The sequence below is a fragment of the Anguilla anguilla genome, chromosome 8, assembly GCF_013347855.1.
Source record: "Anguilla anguilla isolate fAngAng1 chromosome 8, fAngAng1.pri, whole genome shotgun sequence".
Lineage (NCBI taxonomy): Eukaryota > Metazoa > Chordata > Actinopteri > Anguilliformes > Anguillidae > Anguilla > Anguilla anguilla.
In genome coordinates this window covers 54,359,712-54,374,542 of record NC_049208.1, presented here as the reverse complement: position 1 = coordinate 54,374,542, position 14,831 = coordinate 54,359,712, and the positions used below count along the sequence as shown (strand labels likewise).

The window sequence follows — 14,831 nt, the reverse complement described above, 5'->3', positions numbered from 1 at the left end:
ACAGCTTTATGAGCTACAGGAAGTGATGTATTAGGCTAACGGGGTGTGTTTGTGGTGATATTAAAATTAGACCAGAGGTGAGTAAAATAATTTCCTCGTTTTAAGTAGAAAGCCTGTGGAATTCTTCGCATATCAGAATATTTAATTGCTAAAAGACAGCACACTTGTGAAGTCGTAGTCACGAACAACGAAACGTATTATATAATCTAGCCTAAGTAGTTCGCATTAGCTATCATTATTAGCAGCCAAGCTAACATTAGCTACATTCCCGTACACAGGCAATGATTATCCACAACAAAGACACTGGTGTTCAGATATTACCTTACGTTTATTCTCATTTGTATAGTACACACCTTTTATCTGTTGTTAAATTTTGAATATCGCTAGCTATTCTTTTATCTGACCATAAAACCAAGTCCTAAAGACATTTGTTGTTAGTTTAGCTGGCTAACTTTGGAGTCATATTGCATTGTCATATCAATATAGTGACGTCTTTTCTTAGCTGCAGTTATTCTTCTAATATCCTAATTTTCTCGACTCGCCAGTGAATTGACATATCGGCATTTATGTATCACACCGTAAATGACTGAACAGTGACGTTGGCTAGGTTTCCGGCAGTTACTCTATCGTGGTTATAGAATGATCTGTCACTGTTTGCGATGTGGAACAAGACATTCCTTCGTTTGTTTCTCATCATTACTATATAAGATACAGAGACATAAGACCGTGGAAGGGTGAATGTAGATGGCATTTAGTTATGGCTTTATTTTTTGTAATGATGGAAACTAATGATGTGTGGGGTGTCTTTAGTTTCCTGATATTAAACCGGCGACACACAAACCCTCTCTGGTCCCTTTTTGATTTCCAGTTTGGTGACGTCACCATGTTTCACGGAATTCCGGTGAGCGCAGGAATGGGCGGAGGTGGGTTTTACTCTTTTTTTTCTTCTTTGCAACCTGAAGAATTTTTAAAAACTTCACTTGTACATATGGTTCCTCATTTGATTTAAACTCCAGTGACCAGACATTTCACAATGCTTAACTGGAGTGGAGTTAACTTGTAATATGCATTGTAAAATAATGTAAATGGACTAATCTGTTCATCAAAATAAACTTATTTACTGCAAAAATGTGTTTATATATTATATGTATATATAATTCACTGCAAAGAAGCTTAATATATGATTGTAATGCAAATTAAATTTATTCAATATTTTTCCTCTGCATTTCATAATTTTAGCCCCTGCCAATAAGCCTGAACTGTATGAAGTAAGTCCTTGTCCATGACCTGTCTCTGAGTGGGGGCGAGGGTGCAGACTTTGTAAATAGTAACATCTAGTAAAATGGTAATATCTGTTGAGGGTCTTCTTACATTTTGAAATCAATTAAGTGCCTGAGGGTCTCAAATATTATTTGGGGTGGAAAAAATATTCATTTGCACATTAAGAGTGGTTTCTCTGCCCATGAACATGTTAAACATACTCATAAACTACTCAGAGTTTACATAGTAAAGTCATAGTCATACTCTGAAATAGGCAGTGCATCACCTGCAGAAGCCCTGTGCACTACATCAGGTAACTGAAAATGATATTCTTTCTGTTATGCAGGAAGTGAAGCTGTACAAAAATGCAAGAGAAAGGGAAAAGTAAGTACTCCTGAAATGATAGCATGAGCATTGTTTTGACTAGTATGATAACTTTAGCATTGTGTTTTGGCGGGTATGATAACATTGGTGTTGTGTTTTTGCCTGGTGTGATAACATCAGCATTTTTTTTGGCAGGTATGATTACATTAGCATTGTTTTTTGGCTGGTGTGATAACATTAGCATTGTGTTTTGATAGGTTTGATAACATGGCAGAGTTATTTGCTGTGGTGAAGACTCTGCAGGCCCTGGAGAAAGCTTACATCAAAGACTGTGTGACACCCAACGAGTGAGTGCCCCATATCAGTCTACGCGTCTGCCTGCCTGCCTGTCTGTCTGTGTGTCTGTCTGCTACATCTGTGCATCTGTCTGTGTGTCTGTCTGTCTGTCTGCCCGTCTGTCTGCCTGTATGTCTGTGTGTCCGTCTGTCTGTGCGTCTCCCTGCCCGTCTGTCTGTCTGCTACATCTGTGCGTCTGTCCGCCTGTCTGCGTGTCTGTCTGCCCGTCTGTCTGCGTGCCCATCTGTCTGTGTGTCTGTCTGCACGTCTTTCTGTATGTCTGTCTGCATGCCTGTCTGTCTGCACGCCTGTGTGTCTGTCTCTGCCTGTCTGTGTGTCTGTGTCTTTGCCTGTATGTCTCTGCCTGTCTGTGTGTCTGTCTGTCTCTGTCTGTCTGTGTGTCCGTCTGTCTCTGCGTGTGTGCGTCTGTATGTCTGTATGCTTAAGGCAGTGCCTTTTGGTTGTTTGACCAATGCGTCAGTGCTGAGTTGTTGATGGCAGGTGTCCGTGCTGATTGCCTAATTGATGAGAGTGTCCTACAGGTACACAGGTGCGTGCTCCAGGTTGCTGGTTCAGTATAAAGCTGCTTTCAAACAGGTCCAGGGGTCCGACGTGGGCTCTATTGATGACTTCTGCCGGAAGTACAGAGTGAGTCACACACACAAGTACAAATGGACACTCACACATAACCACTCATATGTGCTCTTTCTCTTCCTCACACACACACACACACACACACACACACGGGCAATGCATGCTGGGTATGTGGTGTCAGGCCTTGTAAGACAGAACGTGTGATTTCAGCTCGACTGTCCTCTTGCCATGGAGAGGATCAAGGAGGATCGACCAATCACCATCAAGGATGACAAAGGCAACCTGAACCGCTGCATCGCCGACATTGTTTCTGTGAGTCACTGTAGTTATTTCTACCTGTGTGTGTGTGTGCGCGTGTGCGTGTGCGTGTGCCTGTGTGTGTGTGTGCGCGTGTGTGTGTGTGTGTCTCATGTTTGCTCTCTCTTGCTCTCCTGTAGCTCTTCATCACAGTGATGGATAAGCTGCGTCTGGAGATCAGGGCCATGGATGAGGTAGTGCAGTCACACCTGTTACTTCCCCTGAGTCAGTTACACATGTTATGCCCTCTAAAGGTTGATATGCATCTATATATATATATATATATATATATATATATATATATATATATGTATGTGGTTATATATGTTCCAGTCTGCCTTTATTAAAGGGCTTTATCACATTGATAGTTTGCAGTGGTAGAGTCTTGTTTTCAGGCCGTTTCGGACAGTCATGTGATCGCGTGCTGTTTTTTGATTGGTCAGATCCAGCCAGACCTCAGGGAGTTGATGGAGACCATGAACAGGATGAGTAACATGCCCCCAGAGTTTGAGGCCAAGGATAAAGTCAGCCTGTGGTATGGCTCCGCCCTGAACACCTGTACACACCTGCACACACCTGTACTCACCTGCCCACTCCTGCACACACCTGTACTTACCTGCCCACACCTGTACTCACCTGCCCACTCCTGCACACACCTGTACTCACCTGCACACACCTGTACTCACCTGCCCACTCCTGCACACACCTGTACTTACCTGCCCACACCTGTACTCACCTGCCCACTCCTGCACACACCTGTACTCACCTGCCCACTCCTGCACACACCTGTACTCACCTGCCCACTCCTGCACACACCTGTACTCACCTGCCCACTCCTGTACTCACCTGCCCACTCCTGCATACACCTGTACTCACCTGCACACACCTGTACTCACCTGCCCACTCCTGCATACACCTGTACTCACCTGCACACACCTGTACTCACCTGCCCACTCCTGCATACACCTGTACTCACCTGCCCACTCCTGTACTCACCTGTACTCACCTGCCCACTCCTGCACACACCTGTACTCACCTGCACACACCTGTACTCACCTGCCCACACCTGTACTCATCTGCCCACTCCTGCACACACCTTTTTTCTCATGCCCACTCCTGCACACACCTGTACTCACCTGCCCACTCCTGCACACACCTGTACTCACCTGCCCACTCCTGCACACACCTGTACTCACCTGCCCACTCCTGCACACACCTGTACTCACCTGCCCACTCCTACACACACCTGTACTCACCTGCCCACTCCTGCACACACCTGTACTCACCTGCCCACTCCTGCACACACCTGTACTCACCTGCCCTCTCCTGCACACACCTGCACACACACAAACGCATGTACACCATTTAGGGCTGTGACTTCTAAAAGTTTAATTGTTAAACGTTTTGTAAAATCGTTTAAAGGCGATTAAAGGCATTTTAAGCATCAACTTTAAAATAATGAAGCTGTTTGCTGTGCACTACCTGTCACATGGCTCGTTTCTGTGATTTGTGCTCTTACGTAGCCCAAAATATCTGCTCCTGAAGTCTGCGTTATGGCTGCTTGTGTTGCTTTGTATTTAAAAGCACTATCTTGACTATAGTTCAGGTAGTGCGACAGTTAAAATTGAAATTTCTCCCCCTCCCTCCCTCTCCCTCTCTCCCTCCCTCCCTCCCTCCCTCTCCCTCCCTCCCTCCCTCCCTCCCTCCCTCCCTCTCCCTCTCCCTCTCCCTCTCTCTCTCTCTCTCTCCAGGTTATCCACACTGAGCAGTATGTCTGCCTCTGACGAGCTGGATGACTCTCAGGTTCGGCAGATGCTGTTTGATCTGGAATCAGCTTATAATGCCTTCAACCGCTTCCTGCACGCCTCCTGAAGCGCCGGGCCGAGGGACTCGCCCGTCTCTCCACTTCCTGTTCTTCAGATTGGGCCGTGGGGGCGGGGCAGGGGGCGGGGCATGAGGCAGGGGGCGGGGCGTGGGGCAGGGGGTGGGGCGTAAGAGTGGGGAGTCGACCGTTTCTGTTCTCTGATCTGTTAATGTCACAGTGCGGAGGAGAATGTGTGGCCTTAGTTTGAGTTTTATGGCCTGTGATTCATTCCTCCAATGAGCATGCTCCTTCTAAATACGTCACCTGAAGAGCCCAGAGGATTGTGGGTATAATGGTGATGTCATGGAGCCTGTTCCGCTGAAATCTTTTGTGCTTTTATAGTATTTTTTTTCTTTTTCTTCAAAGAACCTAAATCATCTGATCAACTGTTGGGGAAATGAGTGACTATTTGGTGACGCTCATTTCTGAAAATACTTGAGGAGAAAATTTTTTTTGTGAACCTGTGATTTACTCGGTGTAGTATATTAATCAAGAAGTGATTGTTGAGTATGTTTTATAATCATAACTGGGTACACACACATCTTTTCCCCAGGTCCTAACACAAGCTCAGAAGTGCTTGGACCAGCCTGGCCTGGTGGCAAAGGAAACGCATTTTCCCTCTATGTTAATCATATGTTTAGTTATTGTACTGGCAGTGTCTGTGCTGGTGTTATATGGGGCTGTGCAGGGCTGTATTAGGACACGGGGTTTGTCTGACCCAACCGTTTCTCACTCTTCTGCAGCATCAAAGAACGTCTGTATTTATTTTACCTTCTTCTTTGTAAATAAACAAAGTTTAGTAAAAATGCATGTAACCTCTTTTTAGAAATAAAAAGTACTAAATGAAATGAAATTCTTGCAGTGTTTTCACCTCTGCATATACATGTCTTCACACCTCAACAACTTCACACCCCCCCCCCCCCCCCAGAGCATTAAGACAGTTAAGACTCTACTGACTTGTTCACCTGCTGAAGTAAACTCAACCCTGCATTCACTATGAGATAAGTGCATTCTGTCATGCATGTGTGTTGAAGCTGCGACACCTTTAAGAACAGACGCTCTGCAGGTTTGTCGTGTTGCGAGCGTCTCCCGGGCGACAGAGGACTTCCTAAACGAACAGAAGCGGACTGTTTGCATCCAATGCGATTGTAGGAGTCGGGCTACGAGATCTGAGCATACGGACATCGGGCGAGAGTTTAAAATAAATACTTGGATTAATAGGGCGGAAGAAGGCTTGGGATAGCACACCTAATAATTAAGTGTATTAGCATTGTATATCAATGACGGGTTAAGACGAGCTCGACTGAAAGCTAGATTGCTAACTGGCTAACCTACTAAAACTTGGAAGGTCAGCTGAGCTGTTGGAGGTTGCCAAAGTAACAGGAACTGGGCAAACACAAACCCGCCTGCAGTCTGGCGTAGTAGCCCGTGACAAAACCTGGAGACCTTGGTTGTGAAACCTTTACCTGTCGAGAGGCGCTGAACCGTATGACTGGGTTCGACCCGTTCGACCCTAGATCCTACACATTAGCGTGGCTATAGCATTTCCGGGGAAACACCGAAATAACGTTTCTTGTATTGCCTGTCAATTAATAGAGTCTCTTATTCACGTAGTCCGTTAATGGCTAGGATATCAATTATTTCATCCAATTTGATTTCAGTTATATTATGTTCTACTGTCTGTTATCTTAGTTGTAAGCTTAGATCATTTACACGATGAACATCTCTGAAGTTGAAGAGCACATCTCCCAGAAGTATGACATTAAGAAAAGGCTGGGGAAAGGGGTGAGTGTAACTGTTTCTGCTATTCTGTCAAGTGCTTATTAATTCTGCAATTTAGTGTGTGTGTGCGTGTGCGTGTGCGCGTGCGTGTGTGGAGTGATTTGGTCCTTTTGGATGACGTTTCTCTTCTGTAGTGATTTGGTCACGTGACCATTCCCACAGACTGAAATAAGGTCTTGTTTTTCCATTACAAACCATAATTATATAAATAGTTTAATTGCGTTCTGATGCTATAATGCAGGATCACAATCTGCACACACACATTTTATACAAAGACATACGCACACATGAACACACATATGTACACACACATACACACACTTGCACATACGCACGCACACACACATTTTCACACTGCCCATGCTGGTTCCCCAGGTTAGCTGCAGCAGGGTGCACCTGGGGGCAGGTGTGCATGTGTGTGTGTGTGTGTGTGTGGGGTGTGGGTGTGGGCTCTGACAGCTGCTTTGCTGAGATCACAATGAGGACTCTGTCACAGTACACCCCCAGCAATAACATCATACCTCCTCCTCTCTCCCCCTCTCTCTTTTTCTCCCTCTCTCTCCACCCCCCTCTCCCCCCACCCCCTCTCCTGCAGGCCTATGGGATCGTGTGGAAGGCTGTGGACAGGAGAAGTGGAGAGGTTGTAGCCGTGAAGAAGATCTTTGATGCCTTCAGGAACAGGACCGATGCACAGGTGACACACACATGCACGCATGCACACACACACACAAATCTCTCTCTCTCTCACACACACACATACAAATCTCTCTCTCTCTGTCTCACACACACACACACACACACACCTCTCTCTCTCTCTCTCACACACACACACACACACATCTAGCTCTCTCTCTCTCTTTCTCTCTCTCACACACACACACGCACGCCCCAAGTTACATTCTGTGGCTCTTCAATCAGGCTAATTCTGGTGCAATGAAAGTTTGTTTATTGTTCCTCTTCTCTGATTGGCTTTATGTACCTGCTAGTTTCCTATGATTGGCTTTTTCTTACTGTTCCCTGATTGGCTCTTTTGGTTCATTCGACAGAGGACGTTCAGAGAGATCATGTTCCTTCAGGTAAGAATTCACACACACACACACACACACAGACACACAATCTAGCTCTATTAAAGAGTCTGCGTGTATTTCTCACAACATTGCTGAAACTGTTGTACATGAGATGGATGTTTATGATTATTGTATTTTGTTATGGTTGTGAGATCATTAAAGGCAGTAACGTGACTCTAATGTTATTAATTTAGGAGTTTGGAGATCATCTCAACATCATCAAGCTGCTCAATGTCATTCGGGCTCTGAACGACAAGGACATCTACCTGGTGTTTGAGTACATGGGTAAGATACCTGGTGTTTGAGTGCATGGGTAAGATACCTGGTGTTTGAGTGCATGGGTATGATACCTGGTGTTTGAGTGCATGGGTATGATACCTGGTGTTTGAGTGCATGGGTAAGATACCTGGTGTTTGAGTGCATGGGTAAGATACCTGGTGTTTGAGTTCATGGGTATGATACCTGGTGTTTGAGTGCATGGGTAAGATACCTGGTGTTTGAGTGCATGGGTAAGATACCTGGTGCTTAAGTGCATGGGTATGATACCTGGTGTTTGAGTGCATGGGTAAGATACTCTGGGATTATGCTCCATGTTTGGCCTCAGGGGTTGGTAGAACGTATAATTCACACGTAAAAACATATATCAAGTGTTCGTCCTCCCTCAGGGTTAATCTAGGCCTTTTTTGAGCATTTAATTAAATGTTGCATCATGAAATCGGTGGGCTGGGCCGCATGTTCTGTGCGGTGTGATTGGTTGCTCGGTGGGCTGCGCTTTATGTTTCTGGTCTCTGATTGGCCGAGGGCTTCCCGCAGAGACAGATCTGCACGCGGTCATTAAGAAGGGGAGCCTGCTGAAGGACATTCACAAGCGCTACGTCATTTACCAGATCCTCACTGCCACCAAGTACCTGCACTCTGGGAACGTGATCCACAGGGACCAGAAGGTACGGCCCAGCGCCCGCTGCTTTACTGCGCGTGTGTGTGTGTGTGTGTGTGAGAGAGAGAGAGAGGTGTGTGTGTGTGTGTGTGTGAGAGAGAGAGAGCGAGGTGTGTGTGTGTGTGTGTGTGTGTGAGAGAGAGAGAGCGAGGTGTGTGTGTGTGTGTGTGTGTGTGTGTGTGTAATAAGCCTGTGTCTCTCTCCCTGTAGCCCTCTAATGTGCTGTTGGACAGGGAGTGCCAGGTGAAGCTGTGTGATTTTGGGCTGGCCCGCTCGCTGAAGCAGGTGCAGGAGGAGGAGGGGAACCCCACGCTCACGGAGTACGTGGCCACGCGCTGGTACCGGGCCCCCGAAATCCTGCTGGGCTCCCCCAGGTACGCACAGGGGTCAGAGGTCACGCTGGCTTTGTGCCTTAATGAAGGCGTGTTGTGTTTAACAGCACAGCACTACAGATGGCGCCTCCTGCTGGGTGACTGGGCTACTCCTCCAACTTATCTGTGTCATGTGAATAATTATGCTCTGCAGGTGCACTAATGCCCTGGTCATGTGACGGATTATGCTATGAAGGTGCACTTATGCCCTGGTCATGTGACTTATTATGCTCTGCAGGTGCACTAACACCCTGGTCATGTGACTAATTGTGCTCTGCAGGTGCACTAATGCCCTGGTCATGTAGGTACACTAAAGTTGTGGTCATGTGACTGATTGTGCAGGTACACCAAAGGTGTGGACATGTGGAGTGTGGGGTGCATCCTGGGTGAGATGCTGCTTGGGAAACCGCTTTTCCCCGGAACCTCCACCATCAACCAGGTGGAGCGGATCCTGAGCACGGTGCCCCGCCCTTCTGCCGAGGGTGAGAGAGGAACAGCCTGTGTGTGTGTGTGTGTGTGTGTGAGAGAGAGAGTGTGAGTGTGCGTGCATGTGTATGTGTGTGTGTGTGTGTGTGTATACTACGCAGTGATGTTTCTGTGTGTGTGTGTGTTTACTACGCAGTGATGTTTCTGTGTGTGTGTGTGTTTACTAGGCAGGGATGTACAGTGTGTGTGTGTGTGTACACTAGGCAGGGATGTGCTGTGTGTGTGTGTGTGTGTGTGTGTGTACTAGGCAGGGATGTACAGTGTGTGTGTGTGTGTACACTAGGCAGGGATGTGCTCTGTGTGTGTGTGTGTGTGTGTGTACTAGGCAGGGATGTGCTGTGTGTGTGTGTGTGTGTGTGTGTACTAGGCAGGGATGTGCTGTGTGTGTGTGTGTGTGTGTGTGTGTGTGTGTACAGCAGGCACAGTCTCCAGCCAGAGACTGGATTGTGGTGCAGTTCATTGCACACTGTTCTGTGCTGAATCTGTCAGTGACTCATTTCAGATGTGCAGTCCATTCACTCTGAGTATGGGGCCTCTGTCATACAGAGAATGCTGCTTCGGTGAGTACAACACCCCAGAACAACACCAACACTGATCGCTACAGTGTGTGAATGGGCTGATCTCTATACAGTGTGAGCTAATCTCTGTGCAGTGTTAGCTGATCTCTGCAGAGTAAGCTGATCTCTATGCAGTGAGCTGATCTCTGTGCAGTGTGAGCTGATCTCTATACAGCATGAGCTGATCTCTGTGCAATATGAGCTGATCTCTGTGCAGTGTGAGCTGATCTCTGTACTGTGTGGGCTGATCTCTATGCAGTGTGAGCTGATCTCTGCAGTGTGACTGAGCTGATCTCTGCACAGTGTGAGCTGATCTCTCCAGTGTGTGCTGATCTCTGCAATGTGACTGAGCTGATCTCTGTGCAGTGTGAGCTGATCTCTATACAGCATGAGCTGATCTCTGTGCAGTATGAGCTGATCTCTGTGCAGTGTGAGCTGATCTCTGTACTGTGTGGGCTGATCTCTATGCAGTGTGAGCTGATCTCTGCAGTGTGACTGAGCTGATCTCTGCACAGTGTGAGCTGATCTCTCCAGTGTGTGCTGATCTCTGCAATGTGACTGAGCTGATCTCTGTGCAGTGTGAGCTGATCTCTGTATAGTGTGAACTGATCTCTGTGCAGTGTGAACTGATCTCTGTATAGTGTGAGCTGATCTGTCCAGTGTGAGCTGATCTCTGCAGTGTGACTGAGCTGATCTCTGTGCAGTGTGAGCTCATCTCTACATAGTGTGAGCTGATTTCTGTGCAGTGTGAACTAATCTCTGCAGTGTGAGCTGATTTCTGTGCAGTGTGAACTGATCTCTGCAGTGTGACTGAGCTGATCTCTGTGCAGTGTGAGCTCATCTCTCCAGTGTGTGCTGATCTCTGCAGTGTGACTGAGCTGATCTCTGTGCAGTGTGAGCTGATCTCTACATAGTGTGAGCTGATTTCTGTGCAGTGTGAACTAATCTCTGCAGTGTGAGCTGATTTCTGTGCAGTGTGAACTGATCTCTGTGCAGTGCAAGCTGATCTCTGCAGTAAGCTGATGAGCTCTTGGTCCTCAGGCCGCAGGTGCCTCTGGTGGAGATGCTGCCTGCCTCAGTGGCTCCTGATGCTCTGGACCTTTTGCAGCAGCTGCTTGTGTTTAACCCTGATAAGAGGCTGAGCGCAGAACAGGCCCTACAGCACCCCTACGTCTGCAGGTACGAGCACTGGTGTCATAATGAGGGGGAGGGGCTTAGTGCAGAGACAGGCCCTGCAGCACCCCTACGTCTGCAGGTACGAGCACTGGTGTCATAATGAGGGGGAGAGGCTTAGTGTAATAATGTGGAGGAGGGGCTTAGTGTAATAATGTGGAGAAGGAGGGGGAAGGGCTTAGTGTAATAATGTGGAGGAGGAGGTGGGGTTAGTGTAATAATGTGGAGGAGGAGGAGGGGCTTAGTGTAATAATGTGGAGGAGGAGGAGGGGCTTAGTGTAATAATGTGGAGGAGGAGGAGGGGCTTAGTGTAATAATGTGGAGGAGGAGGAGGGGCTTAGTGTAATAATGTGGAGGAGGAGGAGGGGCTTAGTGTAATAATGTGGAGGAGGTGGGGTTAGTGTAGTAATGTGGAGTAGGAGGGGCTTACCACAGTCCTGTAATGGGCCTCCTACCCTGCAGGTTCCATAACCCCGCCCAGGAGCCCAGCCTGTCCTATGAGGTGGTCCTGCCTGTGGATGACTGGGTCCAGCTCTCTGTGGCACAGTATCGCAACAAACTGTATGAGGTAAGGTCCAGCGCCCCCCACTGGCCGGAGTCGGGTTGTGTGTCCTGACTGTACCGTGGTGAGCCATTCCAGACTGATACTTTCCTATTGATCATCTCTTCTGCTCTGGAATGGTACCACACATCATACAGCTTCCCAGGGCTGGCTGATCCTTTTACTGATCTCACTGTTCACTGCGATCTGGGTCGATCTGCATTCCACTTCAGTGCCCAAAGCACATGGAATATTTCACAAAATACACTAAAGATATTTTAGCGATTATTGTCGCTAAAACAATTCCAGAACTTGCTCATGAGTTTAAATCCGTCTGTTTGTATTTGTCTTATCTGATGTTGTTCTGTTGTGACTCGGCAAATGAGGGCCTCTCAGAGGTTTAAATAAAGGCTGAATGAATGAATGAATGAATGGATGGATGAATGAGCCTCTGTTATTCTGTGCCTCAGATGATCCTGGAGAAGCGGAGTATCCTCCGTCGGACGCAGCTGAAACAGGGGGCGGGGCGGGGGGCGGAGTCTGGTGATCAGGTGAGGAGGGAAGATGGAGGGCAGGCCCAATCAGAGGCCTCTGAGCCCTCCCCTGCTGTCCCCCCCCAAGCCCCCCCCACCAGGGAGAGATGCAAACCCGTGCCCTACAACTCCATCACACACACAGGTACAGATACACACACACACACACACACAGGTACAGATACACACACACACACACACAGGTACACACGAGCACATACACACATAAATGATCTGCAGTAATCAGTCATTTGCTGTCTGCCCAGGTTCGAATGCTTTGGCTCCTCCCACACAAAACCCCTCAGTGCCAGCCAATCAACAGCGCCCCCTGGGTGCCAAAGGGAGGCAGGAGAATGCAGTAGTGCAACCACCAGATGGCGCTAACAGCACTAGTGTGAGTACTACTTCACTTCCGGAAACGCAAGTAGCGATGGGTATAGATTGGTTCCTCTTGTAGTAAGGTTGAGTTTTGGCTGCTTCTCATTGGTTGGTAAGTGATTGGTATAGGTTGGTTCCTGTTGTAGTAAGGTTGAGGTTTGGCTGCTTCTCATTGGTTGGTAAGTGATGGGTATAGGTTGGTTCCTGTTGTAGTAAGGTTGAGGTTTGGCTGCTTCTCATTGGTTGGTTCCCACAGGTTCTGCAGCGTGGGTGTTCTGCCCCCACGTCTCACGCCCGCACCAGCACCCTGGACTTCCCACACCCCCAAAACAACCCACTGCTGCGTCGCATCGAACCTGCAGCCGCCAGAGGTGCCATTACCTCTACACAAGCGGTCAGTCCCCTGCTCTTACCATAACCTCCCTCTGCTGTAACTCACACAGCTCTTACCATAACCTCCCTCTGCTGTAACTCACACAGCTCTTACCATAATCTCCCTCTGCCGTAACTCACACAGCTCTTACCCCAACCCTCCCTCTGCCATAACTCACACAGCTCTTACCCCAACCCTCCCTCTGCCATAACTCACACAGCTCTTACCATAACCTCCCTCTGCTGTAACCCACACAGCTCTTACTATAACCTCCCTCTGCTGTAACTCACACAGCTCTTACCATAACCTCCCTCTGCTGTAACTCACACAGCTCTTACCATAACCTCCCTCTGCTGTAACTCATACAGCTCTTACTATAACCTCCCTCTGCCGTAACTTACACAGCTCTTACCATAACCTCCCTCTGCTGTAACTCACACAGCTCTTACCCCAACCCTCCCTCTGCTGTAACTCACACAGCTCTTACCCCAACCCTCCCTCTGCCATAACTCACACAGCTCTTACCATAACCTCCCTCTGCTGTAACCCACACAGCTCTTACTATAACCTCCCTCTGCTGTAACTCACACAGCTCTTACCATAACCTCCCTCTGCTGTAACTCATACAGCTCTTACTATAACCTCCCTCTGCCGTAACTTACATAGCTCTTACCATAACCTCCCTCTGCTGTAACTCACACAGCTCTTACCCCAACCCTCCCTCTGCCGTAACTCACACAGCTCTTACCATAACGTCCTGATTGCTGAATCGGCTGCTCGCTGTATGAAATAAAATGTTGATTGTGACTGACAGTTTGACGGGCCGTCCTGTTGCATTTGGAGATGAGTGAGACCCGTGTCTTTTCTCTTCCTGGCGGGGGGGGGGGTGCAGAGCCAGCCCGGCCCGTCCCCGGCCCGGGAGACGCGCGCCCCCCCCAGGTACAGCAGGAAGGTGTTCCAGAACTCAGCCAACGTGGGGGCGGCGGGGGACCCGCGGGCCAAGCTGGGCAGCTACTCACAGGCCTACGGCACCATCAACAGGACCGAGCTGGAGAACCTGCGCAGGACCCGCAACAGCTAGCGACAGCTAGCAAAGCCACGGAGCGGGGGGGGGGGGGGGGGCCTCACACGACACGCCCCCTGGGGCTTTCCAGAGCACCCACAGGAGTTGCCGCGGCTACGTGCATAACCACGGCGACGGTAGAGGGCTGATGAGGGCCTCCGTGTCGGCTGGGTGACTCCCCTCTTCGCCAGCAGTTGCACTTCGAGACGAGAATCTGAAGTCAGTCTGAATGAACTGTGAATAACCGCTAACACTGGGAAGCCATTTACAAACTGTGACGACCTGCAATAAAATGATCGCCACGGCAACCGATGTGACACAGGTGTGTCATGGAATAAAATGTGCTTAGGCTGCCAGTCAAAAAAAATATCGCTCGGTAATTATGAAACAGAAACTGTGATTTAGCACAAATGTCTAAAATGTCTGGGTAGTTCACATTTCTCTGTGTTGTGCTTCCGCAGATAAAATTATGGTAAAGGGACTTACAGAACATCTCTCGTTTCTCTACAGCTTCGCTATTACTGTTTTCAGACATTCTCTTTCTCTCTCTCGTGTATACTATATATATATATATATATATATAGAGAGAGAGAGAGAGAGTATGTGGACACCTGACATCCAACATCTCGTCCAAAATTATGGGCATCAATATGGAGTTGGTCCACCCTTTGCTGCTATAACAATGTCCACACTTTTTGGGAAGGCTTTATACTAGATGTTGGAGCATTACTGTGGGGATTTGCCTCCATTCAGCCAGAAGAGCATTAGTGAGATCGGGCACTGATTGGCTAATTAGGGCTGGCTCGCAGTTGGCTTTCAAATTGATCGCAAAGGTATTGGATGCGGTTGAGGTCAGGGCTCTGTGCAGGGCAGTCAAGATCTTCCACATTGTTCT

General features: G+C 48.2%; 2 protein-coding genes across 2 annotated transcripts; both read left to right on the top strand.

Annotated features, from left to right (window-relative positions):
• Position 1: 1 nt before the first annotated feature.
• On the top strand, positions 2-5,111 carry vps28 (VPS28 subunit of ESCRT-I). The gene is made up of 11 exons (XM_035430263.1): positions 2-77; positions 869-923; positions 1,240-1,268; positions 1,607-1,644; positions 1,842-1,931; positions 2,463-2,568; positions 2,725-2,826; positions 2,952-3,005; positions 3,255-3,346; positions 4,563-4,752; positions 4,796-5,111. The coding sequence occupies exons 2-10, from the start codon at positions 884-886 to the stop codon at positions 4,681-4,683; spliced, it is 672 nt and encodes a 223-aa protein (XP_035286154.1). The 5' UTR covers positions 2-77; positions 869-883; the 3' UTR covers positions 4,684-4,752; positions 4,796-5,111.
• A 626-nt stretch (positions 5,112-5,737) lies between these two features.
• mapk15 (mitogen-activated protein kinase 15) lies at positions 5,738-14,426 on the top strand. The gene is made up of 14 exons (XM_035428328.1): positions 5,738-6,460; positions 7,053-7,151; positions 7,504-7,533; positions 7,719-7,809; positions 8,338-8,468; positions 8,672-8,835; positions 9,175-9,314; positions 9,821-9,878; positions 10,917-11,054; positions 11,511-11,616; positions 12,060-12,267; positions 12,389-12,516; positions 12,757-12,894; positions 13,766-14,426. The coding sequence occupies exons 1-14, from the start codon at positions 6,392-6,394 to the stop codon at positions 13,952-13,954; spliced, it is 1,689 nt and encodes a 562-aa protein (XP_035284219.1). The 5' UTR covers positions 5,738-6,391; the 3' UTR covers positions 13,955-14,426.
• The last annotated feature ends 405 nt before the right edge of the window (positions 14,427-14,831 follow it).